Source organism: Labrus mixtus, chromosome 3 (genome assembly GCF_963584025.1).
Source record: "Labrus mixtus chromosome 3, fLabMix1.1, whole genome shotgun sequence".
Classification (NCBI taxonomy): domain Eukaryota; kingdom Metazoa; phylum Chordata; class Actinopteri; order Labriformes; family Labridae; genus Labrus; species Labrus mixtus.
Genome location: NC_083614.1, coordinates 6,134,926 through 6,156,302, shown reverse-complemented (window position 1 = coordinate 6,156,302; position 21,377 = coordinate 6,134,926). Strand labels below are relative to the sequence as shown.

The window sequence follows — 21,377 nt, the reverse complement described above, 5'->3', positions numbered from 1 at the left end:
TGGAGTTTTTAGAATAGAGTATTTTAATTATGATTTTAAGGAATAATGCAGGAAAGGTTTTCCATCAATTATTTATGGACACATAAATTTCACAACTGTCCATAGCAGACATAAAAGACACAACTGTTAATATAAGCTATCAAGCGTTTCACAACCTAAACTTAAAAAAAAAAAAAAAAAGAAAGTGCTTTGTTTCCTCAAAATGCCTAAGAGTTTGAAAAGTAAATCCCATCTCATACGTCTCCACTGCCACGATAACCTCGTTCACTGCTCCAGTCAGAACTGGTTTTAGTGACGACCTGGCATCAGGAGATATTTGTGTTCTGCTCATGACGTGCTCCCGCCCAACTTTGAGTAAGAAAGCTAACAGTAGGCTAGCAAAGTCAATAACTATCATACTGTTGACATGAAGTAAATATAATTTGAGTGTATGTTTAAGAACAACACCAGGGAGCTAGCCAGCCACGTCATTTTCTCTAAATCAACATCAGGATTATTATTTTAAAACTTTATTTTTTGGCTCTTTCTGCCTTTATTTAAGCGGACACCTGGGATGACCCAGTCCACCAGCTTTGAGGACTACAGTCTCTGTACATGGGGTACGACATAACCGCTAGGCTCAAGCCATGTTTAGTGTTAGCATCACTTTTATTCCATTATTTACATTCCTGTCCCAACTTCAGCTCGTTTCCAAAGTTTCCTCCTGCTGACTAAACTCCTGCTATAATAGTACCATCACATTTATTTGACAAATCTAGTTTTCAGACAATTTTATTTCTTAGATTACTCAAAAAATTATTGAATAACTGTTGGAATAGAAATTTGATAATCTGAACAAGACCTCATATAAATTACCAGTTACCACCATTTCTTCTTCTGTTATGTTTTTACTCTAGCTGTGTGTTAGCTCTGGTGTGTTTTAGCACTGAAGTTAATTTGCATAGAGAGACCAAATCTTGCCCTCAATGTTTGCAGAATGACTAATTAATGGGAGCAAACATCACCAGAGCACCGAGACACTAATCGCTCTGCATTGCAGTTTTGAATGCATTTAACTCTTTACCCATGCTGTACGTATAATGTATATATAACGTCTAATATTTTTGCCACTCAAAAAGCCAACCAGACTTTAGATTGAACCTTTCAATGATGATTTTCAGTTTCCTTTTCTTCAGCTGAATCTCAGTCGTCAATGTCTTCATATTCTCCAAGGCAGTTAAAGGAAACATTTAAGTTCCACATTGTTGCTGCTCACAAAATGTAAACAGAAGCTTTGACTGTTTCCCTGTTCCTACGGTTATTTACTTTCACCAGTACGGAATCCCTAAGCGGACAAGCATAAGATGTTATCTTGTTAGTGTTGACAATGGCGACATGGCATGTCTTGGTCTGACCTATCGTTTACCAGCCTGTTGCTTTGTTTTATATTTTTTACCTTAGGAACATGAGCTTTGTCGCCTTGAGGTGAAATAATCCATTATAATGGGAAACACAGCATTGATATGTTGAGATAATGATACAAATAAGTCGAGGGCTTGGGAAAAAGAGTGGAGATCACTCATGATTACTGTAAAATGGAGGAGATAAAACATCTGGCTGTATGTCAACTCAGAATTATTTACTAAGTGTCAAATGTAAGGACGTTATAGACACCCTGCAGCCAATCAGATTTGAGTATTCACCATGACAAAGGATCAAGAGCTGACATATTTTTCATACTGATCCACAGACGGCTGCGTTCCAGCAGTTCCTGAAAGCGTCGCGGTATGGCCACGTTTCAGCAGTGGTGGAGGCGGCGTGGTACTTCTCGACAGGAAACCTGGAAGGAGTGTCTCAGGATGTGGAGAGGGCTGTGATGTAAGAGGCTTTCATTAGCTTTGTTATGGGCTGTTGCGCTGTAGCCTGCAGCTCAGTGGCATCTTCTTTCAATGACAGTGGCTAATTCAAGGTCAGACCTGGTATTTGCATATCTAAAAATAAAGAGTCTCTGCATATTTGTTGAGCACACAGAGGGAGAGACCGCTCATCGTTTTTTCCTCTGGTGTCTTAAACTTTCTGCAAAGAAAAGATGCTGCAAAGTTTTCAGAATGACCTAAACAAATCAGGAACTATTTTTAGATCATGTTTTTTCCTTTTTATGTGGAGAAAATGATGATCCATAATTCATCACACATCCTTTGCCCTCTTTGCAGGATGCTAAAAACGGTGTGTGAACAGAACGGACACCTTGGATTAATAGTCAGAGAGGCGCTCCAGGCCTACCTGCAGGGCTCTCGGTGGGAACATTAATATCAATTACTTTACAATCATGCTCATTTAATCATTTTCTCTCCCCCTTAACTATTTGTCTTCTCTTTTTCCACTTTTTTAATTTCCTCACAAATAGGCAGGAGGCTTTTGTGAACTATGTTTTGGCAGCAGAAACCGGTCTGGGTTTGGCTCAGATTAACGTCGCTCATCTGTGTGAGGTAATGTGCTGTTTCTCAGGTTTTAACCCTTCGTGTGTGTGCTTTGACCTGGTTCTTATAACATGTTGTAAAACAGTAAAGGTCCACACTGACTGTAACAGTAACAATGTACCTGCCTATTCAAAAATGCAATCCAGATGTTTCAGTGAACTTTTAAAACTGCTGATGCCCACACGTAGAAGCTTTATGCTTTATCTCAAGTTTTTAATTCTTACATTCTGTGTGCAAGAATTCGTTTATAAGGCGTGAAAGATTCAGAATTTTAGTCATAAGGTAACCTCGTGTGAAGAAAATGTAAGCCATTTTAAAAACGTGTTAATTGACTGAATTTTCTGTGAAATCAGGATGAAATTTGTTAAAGGTTCATATTCACAATGGAGGGAAGTTGTTTAAATTGTGTTTTGAAAACTGACTGGATGCAATTATGTTCAGTGTGTAAAAAAAAAAAAAGTACATGCAATGTATCTGTAATCAACATTTTCTTGTTGAAAATTAGCTATTACTTCTATTTGACTTTTATAAGTCATGATAAAGTTCCTATAAACACTTTGACAAAAGGGTGTGGGGCTTCTGCGCTCGTTTTATCTGCAAAGAAAACGTCTTAATTCCCATCACACAGCATACTGCACTGCAGAGCAAACAGCCTCTCTGAACCTCGAATCACTCATTATCACAGGAGTCAAATAAAATGTAAGGATGTATGTCCGCTTAGGGCTTCTGCACATTACTGTATAACACATACAGCAGTTATAGCTTTGACCTGGGATGCCGTTTGTTCCAGTTTAATAAAAATGAAACTAGAATATAACAGGGAAAATAACCATGTTGCAGTTGCTTAACTTGCCACATTTCTCTGAGAGGTATTTCCAATGTTTTGAACCTTCATTTAATGCAAAGTAATTTTTACCTTCGCTCATCACACCTTTAGAGCAGTGATCCCAACACTGTTTATTGATGCACAACTACTTCCTCACCAACTATAAATGAGCCATAAATAAGACATTATCAGGGGAAAACTTCTGGTGTTTGTAGGAGAATGTCGTGCAGAATAAAGCTGCTTTAAAATGACTTACAAAGAACCAATATGCCACTAATTTGCATGCAAATAAGAAACTAGCTAATGGCCGATATGTGTAATATAATGTGCTAACCTGATTTCAGCCCATTTCTGGATTTCATGACCCATAATTGAAGTTTAGAAGGAAGCTGATGAACATATAATTCCAGTTTCAAACTAAAAGAAGAAAACTGGGGCCGGAGGGAAACTGTTAGTGGTTGATAACATAACCTTCATCATCTCGCTCCTCTTCTCTCTCTCTCTCTCTCTCAAACAATACAGGAGCTCAATCTCAGTCCTGATTGTCGGTGGAGATATCATAACTACTCTGTTTTAAACTATGAACCCAATCCAGTCGGTGAGTCCCTCTCATTTCATCTCTCTCTCTCTCCGCCTGTCAGTCTGGTCGATAAACACTGTGTATTTATCTTCTTTTATAGCCCTCCTGAAAATGGGAGACTACTACTACCCCCCCTCCAGCACGCGAGCCGACTCATTATCCTTGGTTGGTCGGGCGGTATCGATGTATGGCAGAGCAGCTGTAGCGGGGAGCCCTCAGGTGACAGATTTATTCAGGCTGTAATCTCATCACCCTATGATAAACTTAATTAAACTTCCACGGGCTCCGGCCCCACCGCAATAAAAAACAACAAACAGCATCATGCAGTGTTATTATTTGGAGACTTTCTCTGTGAATTACCCAGCAGCCTCTGTGTTATGATTCTGTTGTCGCTCACAGGGAATGTTCAACTTGGTCCTTCTGGTACAACAAGGACACACTCTGCCACCCGACGTCCACGGCTTCTTTAACGTGTCACATCATGATGAGCAGCACACGGTGGTGGAAAAGATCTTAAAAAGGTGCTTTTTTTTTTTTACATCTCTAAACAGCTGCAACAATGAAATATGGCTGCTTTGTTTGGTGCATCCAAGGATTTTATTGTATCTATGCACCATAAAGTTGAAGTATGGATATAGTTTGCTTGTTATGCTACACTAAACAATGACAACAAAATACGTTGTTCAGGGAGAGCTTCAGTTCTTTTGAAGGAAAATAGTTTTCTTGCTTTCCTGCTTTCTTGCCAAGACCATAAATGTCATGTCTTTCTCATAATAATGAGAACAACATCACTGTTTATAAGAAAGGGGTATTTGTCCTTACATCAAAACTTTAAAGGCTTTATATGTGATTTTTCACACTTAAATATAATATAAATCAAGTATATCCTCTGAAAATAACTGTGAGTCATGACTGTCTACAATGGGTGTAACACCTGAGTCCCACTGTCTGTGATGTTTTCAGAGTTTTCAGAGTCCTATCTTCACTTTGTTTACATCGCCTAGACGGCCGGCTGACTCCTCCCCTCATGTATAAAAGTTGTTTAATTGAGGGACTAGAGAAAAGAAGAATAACATACTGTACTCACTGCTTAACTGTGTTTCTAGATCACGCTCATTTCAGGTAAATTTACATGCAGTGTGAACATATGAGCATAATAAAGATCGCTAGCATTAGCATGCTAACACAACAATGCAGCGTGAGTTGTTTTGGTTTCATGCTTGTGCTCAAGGGCGACATCTGCTGGATCCGCATATAAAGCCTTTAAAGATCCCATATTGTCTCCATGTTCACCTTTCATGTTGTCAGTCTGTGAACCCATTAGAGTAGCTTTGCATTATTTTCAGCTCAAAAAACTATTTTATTTGCGGATCGATTAGAGGGGGCCTGTGCACAGCCTTGCTACTTATCTCGGGTACAGCTATAGCAGGAACAGACAGTTTTCAAGATCAAGACAATACCAAACGTGTTGTTCGCTCCATTGTTTTATTTGCATTCAACTTTAAAATCAATCTAAACAGTCCTGGTGTTCGCTGGATAACTATGATCTTTTAAATTCATTCATTCATTTATTTTGATTCACTTAAAAACCCTCATATCAGCCTCTGCCTGAAACGGTCTGTTTCAGATGCGGTCTCTTTAAGGCCCTCCTCCACATTTGCCCACTATCTGTTCTGATTGGTCAGCTCTCTGGAAGCCTTCAGGGTGGCAGAACGCTGCAGGGTTTCCAGTGGAGGGCTGCTCTCCGTTGCTGGGAGAAGGAAACCTATGTAAAGAGGTTTCACCGATTTAGGTAGAGGCTTGAAGCCTTCTGGTGAAATTCTTGGTTTCTCTGCAGACTAATCCTGGAATTAATCCAACATATGTTTGCCTCATGATCTGAAACGTTGCTCACGTTCGATATAGGCATCCAGAATTGTAACAGTAAATGTGAGTTTTATAATGGGGATCAGTATAAAAGGTCAACTTGAAGTATACTTTCCCAGTCTTTGTTGTTGTTGAGTCAGAAGTGAACATACTTTGTAGAGAGGGTCGCTACACAATGCTACAATTCTGTTCTGATGAACAAGTTGGCAATACAGTGACTGTGGTACAAGTATCACTTTAGGCAATTTATGAAGGTGCAAAGGACTAACACACACTTTCACACACTGCGTCTTTCTCAGTCTGTTTTCTGAGTGAGATGCAGCCCACATAGACTGCTCAGTCCTTTGCACCTTCATACAATAAGTGATTTATGTTAACCAGTATTTTCTTTGGATTCTGCCTGTGAGAAGGAGTCCATTGAAACATCTTATTATGTCTCTGAGAGCACCGACCTCCAATCTGTGGAGGGGCTGAAGCACTAGAGATTCTCTCTACTCTGAGCACAGTCCCTCGAAATGTCTTTTTTTATTTGAGCACAATTTAGTTGCATGTATTTTCCAGTATAATGTCATGATGGTCAGTTTAGAAGTCATTGAAAATCTGCATTCAAGACTTGACATGGTTGAAACTTAAAAAGTGAAGTTTGTGTGAATGGACGACCGCAAACAAACACGAAATCATCGTTGAAGTTGTCGGAACATGACATCTTCTGATTTTTTATCTTTTTGGGGAAGAACCTTTTTATGTTTGCATTTTAAATAGCTCATCCCTAAAAGTGACAAGACAACCCGGTGTGAGTCGACAAGAGATACACAACACTGTGTGAGAAACAGGACACAAGCCTTCAGCTAAAAAAAAAATGTTTTTAAAGGGAGTTTCATTTCTGTTTACAGTGAGCACCAACACATCAAAGATGTGAAAGTTGGCTACATTAAAAAAGCAGGAAGAATGAAAGACAACAGAACAGTGTGTTCTTCTGACTTTTTCATAAAGGAACAACGGCATAAGATCTGTCTTCTCTCACAGATCTCTGAATCCCCTCACAATACAGCCAAGAGAGGGGGAATCAAACTTTCTCCTTTGATCTCTTTGGAAGAGAGGGAAAAGATTTCCCAAAATGTCTTAAGATCTTTCAGGCAGAGTTAGTCAGCAAAAAATAAAAGGGCACATTTTTAATGGACCATCATTTCTAATCTAAGCTGTTACTCATGAACATGTTTCTAAACTAACACCGATACGCTTCTTCACTTACTCTTAACCGAAACATGACACTTTGATTTAAGTATCTTCATGCATGACACACTTCCTCTCTCGTGTTCTCCCCCTCAGATGTGTGGAGGCTGAGAGTGAAGACGCAGTGACTCCGTGTTCGTTAGCTCTGCTCGGAGTCCAGATGGGAAAAGCCCTGAGCAGAATGACTCAGAGTTCTGCACAGCTCGTCTTGGTATACGCACACACACAAATCAACTCATACGGAGATAAAGAATCAAAATCAACACGACTGCACGCTGCACTCCTTTACTTTATTATCAGCCTCCCTTTGATGATTGATCTCACCTTTAATTAATTATTGAAACGTGTGAACATGAAAATGTTTTCATCATGAATAAGATATTAAAGGAAACTATACAAAGCTACTTTGAGGAGGAAAATGTGATGATTTATTGAAACCATTTCTTTTTATTTCTCTATAGATGTATGCATCTCTTCTTTCCATCGCCGTCATCATTGTCGTTGTGCCTCTGCAGAGCTGTCTCAGTAAGTCATTGTGCCCTTTTTTCATTTCACCTATTTGCCACTTGATGGTGCTATTTCCCCACATAACTGAGTCACATATCTACCTCTGTAAAATTACCTTTGACTTCCCTTAAACACAGGTCAAAGGATTACCAGCCAACATGTGAGAGCGGGGAGCCAAGATGGAGTCACCTCGAGCAGAGAGCAGAGCGGCATCATGGGAGGAAACCTCAGAGCGGCAGGGATCCCCCGGGTTATCACCCTGAAAAACGAGCAGTGGCTCCGTCAGACCGGAGAGTGGGTGGTGACTGTGTCGGGCGTGTGCCTGTGTGTTTTCTGGACCGCACTCCTTTATCATCTGTTATGACATTAAAACAGCTCGATGATCCCTCAGGCCGTCACACGCAGCGCACTGTAAGAGCACACATTTAGCAGGGTGAGTCTCAGCTCTGATCACGTTTGTGTTTCAGCAGCCTGTGACTCAGTTTGGATCATGAGACAGAGAGGAGACCAATGCTGCTTTATCAGAGAGTATAGATAACGTTTCCTCAGTTACATTTTTCCATTGTAGTGATTGTGGAAAATAATCGACTCATCACGCGGTTCTTAAATTAAAGCCGAGTCTGACCTGCAGTTCATCTTGTCGTGGGAATGAGTCGCCAAGAAAGAGATAAACTAAAGCTTCTGTTATGCAGGGGGAAAATGTGATGATAAAAAGTAACTTTGTACAGCACTTAGTGAAATGAAATGCCTCATACAGAGTAATAAAACTAAACTAGACATAATGTATGAATAAAAGATGAAGGATGATATACCCAGCTCAAAGCAGGCTCACTATACTCTTCACTCATTAGAGAAAGAGAGCAGAAATTAAAAGGAGATACATTTTTACAAAGAATATTGAGGAAATAAATAATAAGGAATATTTTTGTCAAAGGTGATGACAAGGTGATTAATTTCTTCTAATTCTGATAATACAGACTTTTTTAAATGTTAGAGCCTCACATACGAGAGGACAGACTTTAGGTTCAGAGCTACATTGTGTTTTTGTGATTTGGATATTCTTTTATCGTTATTGTTTTGACTAGATGTCTTTAAACTCTTCTTTTAATCTAGTGAATCACCTTTTAATAATTGTGTTGTTATTCCTCAAAAATAAAGAATCTTACTGACCGTATTTTCTGACACATTTTGTAAATTAATCCACATCTGCCCCCCAGGGACAAATAAAGTTGTTTTTTTTTTTTAATTGAATTGAATCTTTATACATTAACACCTGATGGATCCACTGATCTGACCCATGATCCAGCCACGGGGCAGCAGTACTGTGGCTCAGTCTGTAGGGACTTGGGTTGGGATTTCCAAAATACAGAAGCTGTTCTGGTAGCGGCCAGGGCATGTGTGTCCACAGGTCCTGTTTGTCCATGTGTGTGATTCGGGAAGGGTAAACCAGAATATCCCTCAGGGATTAATCAAGTATTTAAAAAATGAAAAAACAAATCAAAAAAATAATGCCCTGAACGGCAAAGAGAAGACTCATAAATGTCAGGTGTAATGTTTACAATTTAACTCTGACGACGAGTTCAACTTTTATCGCTCTATCAGGTTTGTACCCCGAGTCGGATCATTAAAGGCTTTAAAAGTAATAAATGAATCTTAAAATCCTTCCTGAAACAAATAGACAGTACGTGTTACTTCATTAGACAAATAATACCAAATGGGCTTTTAACAACAACAAAACTGTTCTTAAATGAAATTCAAAGCTTCTCCTATGTTGAACGATTTAAAAGTCCTTATTGTTGCAGTTTGGTCATTTTCTGGCATCAATCCTTCACCAGGATGTGATGAAGACTTGATGGACACATGTTCCTTCGAGTTTTCTTGTGATTTAGAGCAACAATATGTTCGTTTACCATCTTTAAATAGTTGCTTCAAATGTTGATATACCAACACAATACCTTTCATCAGGGAGAATGGCGTCCCTTCCATGTCCACAGAGCACCCCGATCGCCTGTTTACTGCAGTATGTATCTTTGGCAGCAGGTCGAGGTCATTGTCTACAATTCTACAATTCACTTTGCAGACGCTTTTATCCAAAGCGACGTACATCAGAAAGTTAAGAAAAACACAAGCAAGGATGTAGAAAGTAGGAATCGACATCAGTCAGTGCAAACGAACAGCCTTAAGATGGACTGGACACACAGGTGCTGACAGGCAGTGCACAGAGGGAAAGCACAACATCGACAGCTGTTCTTGAGTTCAAATCAGTATCAAAATTATCCTAAATAACTAACCTTATTTAACAGCTTTTCCGGGTGCAAGAAGTCATCTAACCCAAGTTATGTCTCAGGTTTGCATACAAATAAATAAACGTATTCATCTTACGACAAAAAGTTTTATCTTTTCTTGTTGAGCTTCAAGTTAGATTTATAAATTGGGAACCTTACAAACCTATCTCAACTAGTATGTAATAAATGACCCTCTCAAATGTTGACATTTAGCCATAGACGTCATGGTAACAGTAGATCAACACATACTCCACATGCTAACAGTTTGCATCAACGGGCTGAAGACACACTGTTATCGAGAGTCATATTTGCACAAAAACTGGAAATAGTTCTGCAATTTGTCCGTTAACATGTTTTAAATTCTCACGTCGGCTTCACCTCCATCTGTTTGTAAAGAAAATCACCTTGTGAAAGAGATGGAGGCGTGACAGCACTGTGTGTTTTACAGATGTGCAGTTGCCCTCAGAGACCTACGGTGGGCGCCAAAGTGACCCAAACCAAATTCTTACATATATCGATTTTCAGGATTTGTATTTTCTGACTACGACTAAAGCAGTACAGTAAACTCTCACATTCCTTTTCTAATTTGGCAAAAAATTGTTACAGTAATCAAAACTCCTGAACATTCAGACACTGACAGATGTATTAAATAGAAAAAGTGTTATCTCTCTGATGGTATGGTTTCTGGCTGATAATAAAACATGAACATTAATATTTATTCTTTTTTGTCAATTAAAAAAACTTTTTTCGTCCCAAGGGCAATTCTATAAGGCTTCATATAATTTTATATAATCTTCAATAGCAAATGAGACCATCAGTCACGAGTGGCTATTTTTACATTATATTTCATGAAACTGCTGGAAGGTGCGTGCGTGCCTGCTCACTACACTTTGACTACTTGAATGGGAAAAAGTAATGTCATTGAACTACAAGAAAACACATTTTTAATGTAGTAAAAATCACTGGTTTCATTTCATTTGTTTTATTTCATTCTTTTTATGATGTACAATGTAGAGAAATACTTTCTTTTTTTTGCCTTTACAAGGAATGAAAAGGTGCAGGAGGAAGAAAAACTTATAAACATGTTAGAATAACTTCAAAACATTGTTAACACTCAGCCTTGATCTTATCCTGGAAAACATTTTTAGGTATTAAAGCACGACTGCATGACCTTGTAGATGTGAGTTTTCAAAAGTAAGGTCGCTGTCCTCTAAAACACATTTAAAATCTGAGTTCTTTTCTACATCTCCTGTTTGTCTTGTGAAAATCAATGATTTTAGTCACAGTTTAGCAAGGTTAAAACTCGACAGATACTCCAAGAGCTGTGAATTTAAAAACAATAGATTCCCTCTGAGTGATGGGTGTATTGTGAGATGTTTTGGCAGAAGCTGTGTTTTAATATGTCAGCTATTAAAGCTTGTTCCCGGTTGTATCAGTGACATGCTGATGATAAGTGTCTCACAGGAGACATGCGGCAGCAGCGTGCACGGACACTTAGACATTTTGTTCACGGTCACCGAGCCGGGGAATTTCAGCAGGTATTGATCTGTGCGGGCAGGTGCTCCTGGTCGATAAACATGACTTAAGACGATATCAGCGTTATTCATCGCTACGGGGGAGACAACAAGAGAAGTTTGGTTTGAAAGGATCAGTCACTCCGGCAATACATGTCAAACAAACACATCTTTAGAGCCGTCAGAGAAAACGTATGTGTTTCTGTTACACAAAGAAAACACAAAGGTTGGATTTAGTTTCCCCCGGCTGAGGAGAGTCAGGGTTACTCAGATCTTAACAGTTATTTACAGCTCAGCTGACCTGTGATGATGTGCACTTTATGGCTGCAGTGTTGTTGCTCTGTATTCATGGAGCTGTCATTACTTAAATAAGGAGTGTGTCAGTGTAAACAGCAGCGTGTGGAGTTCCTGCAGTTCACAGGGAAATCTGTGTGTAATTAGTGGAAGAACAATCATCTCTGTTTCTTCTTCTTCTTTCTCTCTCTCTCTTCTGTCGTCTGTCTCTCTTTTTTTTTAAGTGAAAGCCAACAAAGCAAAAACAATGGCTTAAGAACAGACACCGCTAGAATTTAATTTTTCACTTTCACACTCTAAAGATTTGTGAACGCACATATTCTGGACAAAGTTAATATGATTTATCCTTTTGGAGTTTTCTTTTTATGGCTCTGGGTGTGGCCAGCTGATATTCAGATACATGATATTCAGGCCGAGACTTCCTCTACCAACGAATGGACATCATTAAGTCTATTACTTTATATGTATCTTTATATGTGTGTGATAAACCCATTGTACAGTATCATCTCACGTTGTATCACAATGCCCATTCTATTGTATCGCATCCCATAGCACTGTATTGTATTCAATAAGATCGCATCACTTGATGTCGTACCACATTACACATGCTATCCTGACTGGTTTGGAATAACTAAGAGATATAATTGTGTACGTTTTAGAAAACAAGCAATCCATTCTGTATGACGCCTCCTCTATCACTCATTATTTCAAGATACCATGTCAGTTTTCAGAGCTTTATGTTCAAACAGCCCACATGATTTATCATGTGCTTTCTAGAAATGTATAACGTAGGCACTCATGTATTACTTTATGTAATATAGTTTTTGTCTGTGGCCGTATCAGTTGATAAAGCTGTACTTAATTTAACTCAAAAAAGTACTTCAGGACTTACCTAATAACACCCACTGTATAGAGTACTTCTTGTTCTATGAATTCAACACAAACTTGTACCATAGATTTCATGTCAGTGCAGAGTAAAACATTTCTTAATCATAATTATGTTTACTCAGAACGTCTGCTGAAACTGGACCGTAAAAGAAAGTCTTGTTTACCAGGTAATTATATTTGGTAATGAAGGGACTGTAATGAGAAGGGTGACCTAGATACCTGAGTAAATCATTCACATGGTTCTAAATGAAGTTGAGGACATTCAGTATTTCCATCTAATGGTGTAATGATAATATGGAGAACACACTGATTGATGTGACCCAGGATGGTTGTAAAACACTTTCTGTCATGTAGTAAAAAAACAAACAAGAAGAACCCAAGTGCAGACTAAACTACACTATTCAAACAAAAGGGCAAAAAAGCTTACTCTTACAAATCCAACAAAAAATCCACAAAATGGAAAAAAAAAACTCAGGGAGCCACAATGAATAAAACCGTTGACACAGGAACATGGGTACAAAGATGTATGACCTGAAAACAAGTGGAAAGGAACAATGTCACTACATTGACACAGGTTGGACTAGAACAACTACAAAATAAAACAGGAAACACTATAGACCAAAAAAAACCTCAAGAATAAAACAGTAACAATAAACACAAGGACATGGAGAAACATGAGGATAAGAAATGATAAAACAGGAAACACTAAAAGCTTAACCTAAAACACCGCACCCCAAGTAACCCTTTAAGAAATACAAAAACACAAGCATGAATGTCAAAATAAAACAGGAAATGAAATCAATATACTCAACTGGACCAGAATAAATCATGACTCTTTCAGCAGCATTACTGCTCACTGACAAGCTCTCGATTTATATTTTTTTCTTCTTCTGGTTCAATGAAACTCAAACTGAACTTGTGAAGTGTTTGATGTACACGGGCAGATTAAAAAAAAGGTCCTTGTACAAAAAGAGACATTCTTCTGAAGGAGACAAAATATTTGATTTGTAGATGTTTCAGTCTTGTGGCTTCAAACAAACTGGAGTCACACAGCCGTGACATGTGCACAAGACACACTGTCGTCTGCTTTTTTTTAACTTTGTCACTACTGCTGAGTTAAATTTCAGTGACTGTACAGTAATTGTTAATCACAGAGTTCGATGATACTGTCTGTAACCCTCTTATTTAATTTAACGTCTCCTCACACTGCTGCTCAGACATGCAGTGAAATCTAAAACCTCTCTGACATTCCTTTGAAATTCCTCCGCAGTGAACTCTCAAACAGCCAACTGATTCCTCTAATGTGAGTCTGTGCGCATGGCGATGTGCAGTCTGACTCTTGAACTAGAAGTTTGTGATGGTTTGTTTTATTCCTCATCTTCAATCACTTCTCATGAGGCTTCTCTGACATGACCGACTTCTACCACCCGACAAAGTGAAGACTGAAAGAAGTAAACAGCATCTACAAACACCGATGGTTTAATCTTTTTTTACTATGAGTACATGGGGGCAGGAGCTTTCTGAAGCAGGGTTTTCCCCAGGTGTGTCTGTTGGGGTGGTGGCCTGTTTACCGTGACCCTGGAGGGTGGGGGGAAGAAGGGGGGGGGGGGGGGGGGGGGGGGGGGGGGGGCTCTCTCTCTGTTTTAATTTTTTTTTTTTTTTAAGAACTTTGACAACTTCCCGGCAAACTTTAAGAAAGAAGTTTGGTCTGTTTGTAACGTGTATGCAGCACACAGAACTCGGCGTATGCAGCTCAGTTGATTCATTCTATGTGACAGATATGCCTGTTTGGTCTGCTTGTATATTAACATCAGAGCGTTGGGTCAGAGGTCAGAGGTGGGATCAGGGAAAACTTTACTTGCTAGATGTAGGCTAGGCTGCCGACCAGAATCACGACTTGTGAACCTTATTAGCATTCTGTAAACGTGTTTCTCCATCGGCTGAACAGGACGATAAAACGCATTAATGGTCTGGTCTAAAGTAAAACAAATATACATTTCTTAAATTCCATCAATAAACTACATTGTGTCTTTCTTTTGTGGCACCAGGTTGTGTTGGGGGGGCAGACCGCCACCCCTAATGAATGGTGGTTCATGACTCTAATAAACTAGATATTTATAACAGTCGAACTACGTTTAGATTAACTGTCAAATAAATTATATTATATTCATTAAGTCCATAAACTCCATACACAGCAGCCTGATTGTCTCCAGATGGTCTGTGGAAATTCATTTCATTTCAAAACTTTATTTATTCTCGAAAAGACACTGAGGTTTCCCTCATGTCCAATGCCGTTGAGATTACAAGCAAAGTAAAACAAGAAAAAACACAAACACTCAGAATCTGTGACAAAAACCACTGAGATCATTTAAAACATTTACAATTTGAAACAAAGTTGTTTGAAATCAAATTCCTAAACTCTGGAAGAGAGGGAAGAACTCCGATCCTTAGAGCTTACTGGAGGGCGTTCCACAAATTTGGGGCATCAAAAGAAAATGCAGATTTACCGAGTTCAGTAAAAGCTTGAGGGACTTAGAAAGAGCCAATCAGAAGAACGGGTCATGTAGGCACCCATATTCCACTCCAACAGGTCTGTGATGTAAGGTGGAAGTTTTCCAAGAGAGAAAACTAAGAGCCTTAAAGATATATAAAAACCAGTGTTTGTTGCGCCTCTCTTCAAGAGAAGGCCGACCGACTCTCTCATACAGGTCACAGTGATGAGTGTCAAATCGAAACCTGAGGGCGGAGTGATATACGGCATCCAGAGGCTTCAGAGTTGAAGCTGCAGCATGTCTATAAAAGACATCGCCGTAATCCATCACTGACAAGAACACAGCTTCAATGATTCTTTTCCTGCACGATAACGGAAAACTTGATTTGTTTCTGTACAAAAAGCCAATTTTCTGTGTTAACTCAGAAATAAAAACTTGTATTTCATCTGGATACTCTGTCTGGGCCTGGTCCACTAGGTGTAGATTGCGGCCGCTAATAGCTCTTGCTAGCTGCTCTGTCACCAGTACATATTCACAAATGATGATATGCTTTGTTAAAATGCACTGGATGATATTCAGGCACAGACATGCCCAAAATGTTGTCCTGTGTCTCTTAATGTGGAGAGAAGCTATCTGCACGCCCACTCTGGAGCTGCTCTCTCAAGGTCAATTATGTCAACATAAAGATGATGAGATGACGAGCTAGGAGGGGAGGGAAATCATTTTCCGAGTTTGTTGTAAGGGCAGCCTTGTTGTGCACAGAGAGACGGCAGTGGCTGTTTAATGGTTTTATCACTTTTGAAACTTTGAGGCTTCGTGCACATCGTCAGTCTTTTTGATGCAATATGCCATTTCTCCAATGCAACAAACATAATCTATGCCAGCTGTTCTTTGGTAACATCTGCATCTACAGTAGCTCTTTGGTAAACAGAACCCTTGAATAAGGTGATGAAGGGAATTAAAAACCATTAATAAAGCGATCAGTGACATGAGGCTGTAAAATTAGCTTTCATTAAGCTCAAACGTGTCGGACATAATGAAACCTGTCTGGTAAACAATTAACTGAAGGGAACACGTCCTGCTGCAGGCTGTATTTCACAATAACGGCTTCACAGTAAGACAGAAATCAGCCAAAGAGTTTCTGACAAAGTCACACTGATGATCACTGATGAAATAGACAATCTTTGATCTAAAGAATGTAAATGACTCTGAGCTCAAAGAGTAACCTCGTCATCCTTCCATCCTGTGAATGAATCGCTGCAGTGCATTGGTAAAATGTGATCACACATTCAAACATGTAAAATTCAAAGAGTGCCACTGTAGAGTTTATATGAATAAATATTCATTGGATCAGCTACTTTAAAGTCATGTTTACATGTAGAAGTGTCAGGTAATGGATTTCAAAACCCTGTTAATCAGTAAATTACCAGCTGTCTGAGAGATTTGGATAACCAAAATAATTCATAATTATAGTCCAGAAGATTTTTACTTTAATCATCACAATAAAAAAGGAAATTCTGAGGAACCAACAACAGCTTTAGATACTTGAGAGGCAGAATTTAGATCTTGGTAACCCACATGGTTTAGCAAGGGTGGAATTACATTGACTATTAAGAACATTAAAAACATAAAAAAATACAACACATCAATTCAGTCTCTAAAATGTACAATCACTTTAAAAAACATGCATCTTGCTAAAAAACACTTTAACTTTCCCCATCTCAATGTCTAACTTGATACATTCAAGATTGCCAACAGCTGGTGAAGCATGGCTCATTCATATGCACGCATTCATGAGAGACCCAGGCTGTTTAAGAAAAAACATCTAAACTGTACTAGCAGGTTCCTAGAGCTCATTCTGAGCTTGGAAGATCTGCTTTTGGCTTCTTTGTACCATCAGCTTGGATTTAGCTTCAAAGCACTTTAAAACTCAAGGCACTGGTCTCTTATGGCCATTTTAGATCTTTAATTATTAACTCCTTTACTTCTGATTGCACATGTTTTAATTGATTTTGATTTGAATACTTCTTATTATCTGTTTTTCGTTTTTTAAATGATTTTGTTTATCTATGGTGTGTATATATATGTGTGTATGTATACAGTGTATGCATATACTTATATGTGTATGCGTACATATATATGTATATGTATGTTTGTTATTTTTCATTGTTTATCATGCTCGACGGCATTGTAAATGACGGCTATGCTCTCAATGATTTTTGAGTTTAAATAAAGACATAATGTGATTTTGCCAAAATGCAGTTTGCAGAATGCGAACAAATGCTAGATCTGCAGTATGCCAAAAATACCCTGAAGGCATTATAAACATCACATTCATCCAATGGGCACCTTGCCCTTACATACAGTTGATGTTAGTTCAGTATGCCCAATCTTCACCTCCTCCCTTCTGCACTTCCCTCTGTTATCCTTTACCCTAACTCATTTCTGTGTGCTGTTATAATGCCTCCCTTTGGTATCCGTGTCTCATTTTCTCTGCAGCCAAAAATGTCACACTGCCTTTCTTATTAATGATTTCGTTTGACCTTTTCCATAAGGAACTTTCATTGTGCAATCATCATTTAGTTTCAACGCTCTCTTTGCAACCTTATCTGCTTTCTCGTAAGCCTCCACACCATCCTGAGCAGGAAGGTTTAAGCGGGTGTTTGTTGCTGTTCGCTAACTTGTTAGCAAGGTCAACCAGAAGAAGGTTCAACAGTGCCGAGCTGACAGGAGACATATCACCACTTATCGTTTAGTGGTCTGACATTTTTTTTGACAATAAATCAGTGTTTCTGGTATTCTGCAGAGCAAGCTTTTTTTTTTTTTTTTTACACAGTATCATCTGTTTTAGATGAAATACAGTCAGGGTCAACAACACTCAGCCTAAAAGTTTCCTTAGCTAATAAAAGTACAGATCGGTCTCAGCACAAAGATCAGCCTGAGAGCGTCTGAGAGAGTACGGGAAGCCCCAGGAGTCGTCATGTGGCAACACCAGCACTGACAGACAGCTACACTCTGACAACAATAAATAAGAGTTTGAATTACTGTCAGAGTGTGCAGCTTACCTGGAATCAGAAGTAAATTTGTCGGGAACAGAAGTTTGACTGTTTTCTCACACGAGTGGGAGTTTGTTGTTTTACTGGAAGTAGACTGAACCCTTTGCAGAGCTGCAACAAGTGTTTTTTTTCATCTGTTTTTTGTTGTTATCATTCAGTTTTCTGGATAAATGAGTCATTACAGAAGAATTTAAACTTGCAGGTTTTGGTGAAGAGAAACATTATGCAGTTTGGTGCTTGTTTTGCTTGACGTGTTGAGAATACTTTGGCCTTCATTTATTTAAATCCTGTTTCATTATAAAACAGATTTATAGAGAATAATACAATCTCAGAAGCTTTGCTGTATTCATACAAATACACTTAAAGGAATGGTAAATCAATGGCAGATTTTCTGTTATTCTATCCATATTGGCAAAGTTGTAAAAGAAATAAGAAGTATTTTTGGAATAGAAGTACATTGTAACATTTTTACTCGGGTACGTTTCCTGATAAATGTAAAAAGATACATATCTTTATAAATTGCTTTTGGTTGCAAGCAAAAAAAAAATCAATTACACGAAGTGGCTTCAAGCAACCCCACCACGAAAAGCAGACTTTAAGCTCTGTGGGATGTAACCCTCAATCCGCTGTACTTGTATTCCCCACCCTGTCTTCATATAAGGACCAAAATATCTTCCTGTTTTGTCTTTGTCATTTTGTACATTTAATGCTTTATGTGGCGGAAGCCAAATGTGAGTACGGATTGAGAGCCAACAGCTCAGACCATGTAGAGGTCTGGCACTCATTTATCCACATTGGTTTGGTAGTATAAACACTCAAGTGTCCTGGGCAGCATTAAGGACCGCCTCCTCAAACTGGGAGAATAATACTGCCTCCAGCAGGGGGGGTGCATGAACAATGGGGCATTTGTCTTTTCAAATTGGCAGGAGCTTATTGCATGTGAATTGAATTTTGATCTCGAGTCCATTGGCTTCATTTTTCAACACTGAAGGTTTCCACTCAAACATCAGCTGCACCTCGTTAATAATCAGAATCACCTGCAGAGCGACAGAGAGCGAGAACAGAAAGGGAAAAGATACAGCCGTAAAATGTGATGTCTGCGTCTACGTTTAGACGGCCAAGGTCCACAATGATACCAAACACAACATCATAAAGGGTTCAGGTGGAATGTTGAAGGTGAATTCACTGATGATGTTGTCAGAGGGATATGACTGTTTCTAAGAACCAAAAAGAGACCTTATATTATCACGTCTGATTCTGTTTTCAAAGTTAACAACCTGATAGCCTCCACAGTTAATGATCATTGTTTAAGATATCACAGTAAACCTTTACTATCAAAACCCAGCAGTGGTTCAGGAGATATAAAGAAAAATGCATTATCAGGTTACAGCAGGACAGAAATGGTGGCCATGGTCACCACGGGCGTTATGTTATGGCGTTTGTTGACTGTACTTGCTCACATGCAGGATCTGTAGGCAAGTGTCAGAAGTGTTTTGGATCCTGTTCGTAGTCTTAATAGTTTCATCCACTTGCATTTCAGCAGGCTTTGGTTGTATGCAAGAAATAGTGTTTTTTTTTTTTTTTTTCTCTTTAGTTATTTCATTTTTATGCTTTTATTTGATAGGAAAGTGGAATAGAGTGGGAAGAGTAGAGAGTATAGATAATGACATGCAGGAAAGGAGCCACAGGGCTAAAGCCTCCATACATGGGGCACAACTTAACAGCTAGGTCATCTATGCCCTGGATTTTTTTAGTCTCTCTGATGACAGTCCAAAACTCTTTGGATCAATGCATTGTATGTTGATACAATTAAAAATCCTATTTAAAATATATTTCTCTGCCCTCCTGTCCGTGACTCAGTGTATCACATGTATTTTTTCATGTGTACTCTTTTGTATTTATTTATATTTTCTAATTTTTATATTTTTATCTTTGACCATTTTCATCTTTCATTATCAGTCCCTCTGCAGATCCCATAATCATATCAGAGCATGCTTATTGGATCAGTAGCGATAGGGAAAAGGGTGAGTATTTAGGTGTCAAACACTTTTCATGTTATCATGCTTAAATTTAGGATGGATTATGTTTTTGCAAACCGCCATGCAATAACCACATGCAGCTGGGCCCCAGAAAGCTTTCACCTTTCCCCCTCTTATAAGCGGCCTTGGCATCAGGCCGCTAATAAGGCCACTCCAGGATCACCTAAAGAACAGGACATTTTAGTGAACCTGAGCCCCTCACCTTTAGAAATAGATAATATGTTCAATGGTCACATTCACATATTTTCCTGTTTTCATGAGCAGCACTTGTATCTGTCACTGTTAGTACGTATTTTCATGGATTCATTCATCTTGATAATTTTGTGGATATATCTTTGAATTGTGTAAACCATCTCAGAGTAATTCTTCTTTTAGGTTTGTGAAGCTGTAATACATATGTGTTAGAGACCTCACCGCAGCAGAGTTATATTTGGATTGAAGTGTCTGTTGTGAGCAGAGAAGGAAATGTGACTCTGAGACTGAAGAAATGTAAATGTCTGATATTTAAGAGTCAAGGTGATGTCTTCTTTCTAGCCTTTTAGAGATGAACCGAAGCAGCCAGGAATTTGTAGGATGTACCTTTTAGCAGAATATAATCAACACTGTGAAGATGAAGACTTTGCCAATGTTTGTCAATGATTGCAAGCGATTGTGAGATCTTGGTCAGCATGGGTCAGCGATGGTCTGCACTTTGTCAGCCATGTGTGTTGTGTTTCTGTGTTGTCTGACCACAGCTGAATAAATCTAAGATGATCCATAGTCTGATTCACGATTTCATCATTGTCCATTTAATACAGAAACAACCCCCACCAAACAGTCACTCAGCAATTCAATCGTATGATAATTTAGCAGATGTAAACGTTAATATAAGAACAACATCAAGTGTTGGGGGAGCCTCCCTCCTTCCTTCTGTGTGATATTTCTATCTCCATGAGTCAACATCAAACTGTTCCACTGTTACAAAAGCTTTATTTAAAGAGCGACAGAGAGCTGACTAATGAAGTGAAACAGCTACAGAGTGTGTACAGTGTGTGAACTGTATCTGCTATGAAAACATCCGTTATCAGAGAGTTCATGAGAAGTGTAACCCACTTTTATCTTCAGCTCTGCTGCCATATGTCTACGCCAACCCACACACACGTTCACACGCACGTTTCAGGTGTTTTCTCAGCACTAAAGGCAAAGAAGGAGAACAGAGAGCGCAGGAAGGACAGATTTTAATACAGCGATAAAACACAATACTGTACAAGACAGTCAATATGAAAAAAGAGAGTTTCAACATCTATCTTAAGCTTTTATTCACTGAAGCTGTCAGCATTATCTCACAGAATTACTTTT

General features: G+C 38.8%; 2 protein-coding genes across 4 annotated transcripts in view; both read left to right on the top strand.

Annotated features, from left to right (window-relative positions):
- The window catches only part of LOC132956345 (protein sel-1 homolog 3), a 51,475-nt gene extending 42,830 nt beyond the window's left edge, over positions 1-8,645 (top strand). For both annotated transcript variants that reach the window (XM_061029736.1, XM_061029745.1), the window contains 9 exons: positions 1,730-1,857; positions 2,193-2,276; positions 2,387-2,468; positions 3,808-3,883; positions 3,966-4,084; positions 4,265-4,386; positions 7,061-7,175; positions 7,426-7,489; positions 7,609-8,645. In XM_061029736.1, the coding sequence (XP_060885719.1) occupies positions 1,730-1,857; positions 2,193-2,276; positions 2,387-2,468; positions 3,808-3,883; positions 3,966-4,084; positions 4,265-4,386; positions 7,061-7,175; positions 7,426-7,489; positions 7,609-7,835 (1,017 nt within the window). In that variant the 3' untranslated portion in view covers positions 7,836-8,645. The remainder of the gene's footprint in view (positions 1-1,729; positions 1,858-2,192; positions 2,277-2,386; positions 2,469-3,807; positions 3,884-3,965; positions 4,085-4,264; positions 4,387-7,060; positions 7,176-7,425; positions 7,490-7,608) is intronic.
- The window catches only part of LOC132956355 (sex comb on midleg-like protein 2), a 486,888-nt gene that overhangs the window by 245,675 nt on the left and 219,836 nt on the right, over positions 1-21,377 (top strand). The window lies entirely within an intron of this gene.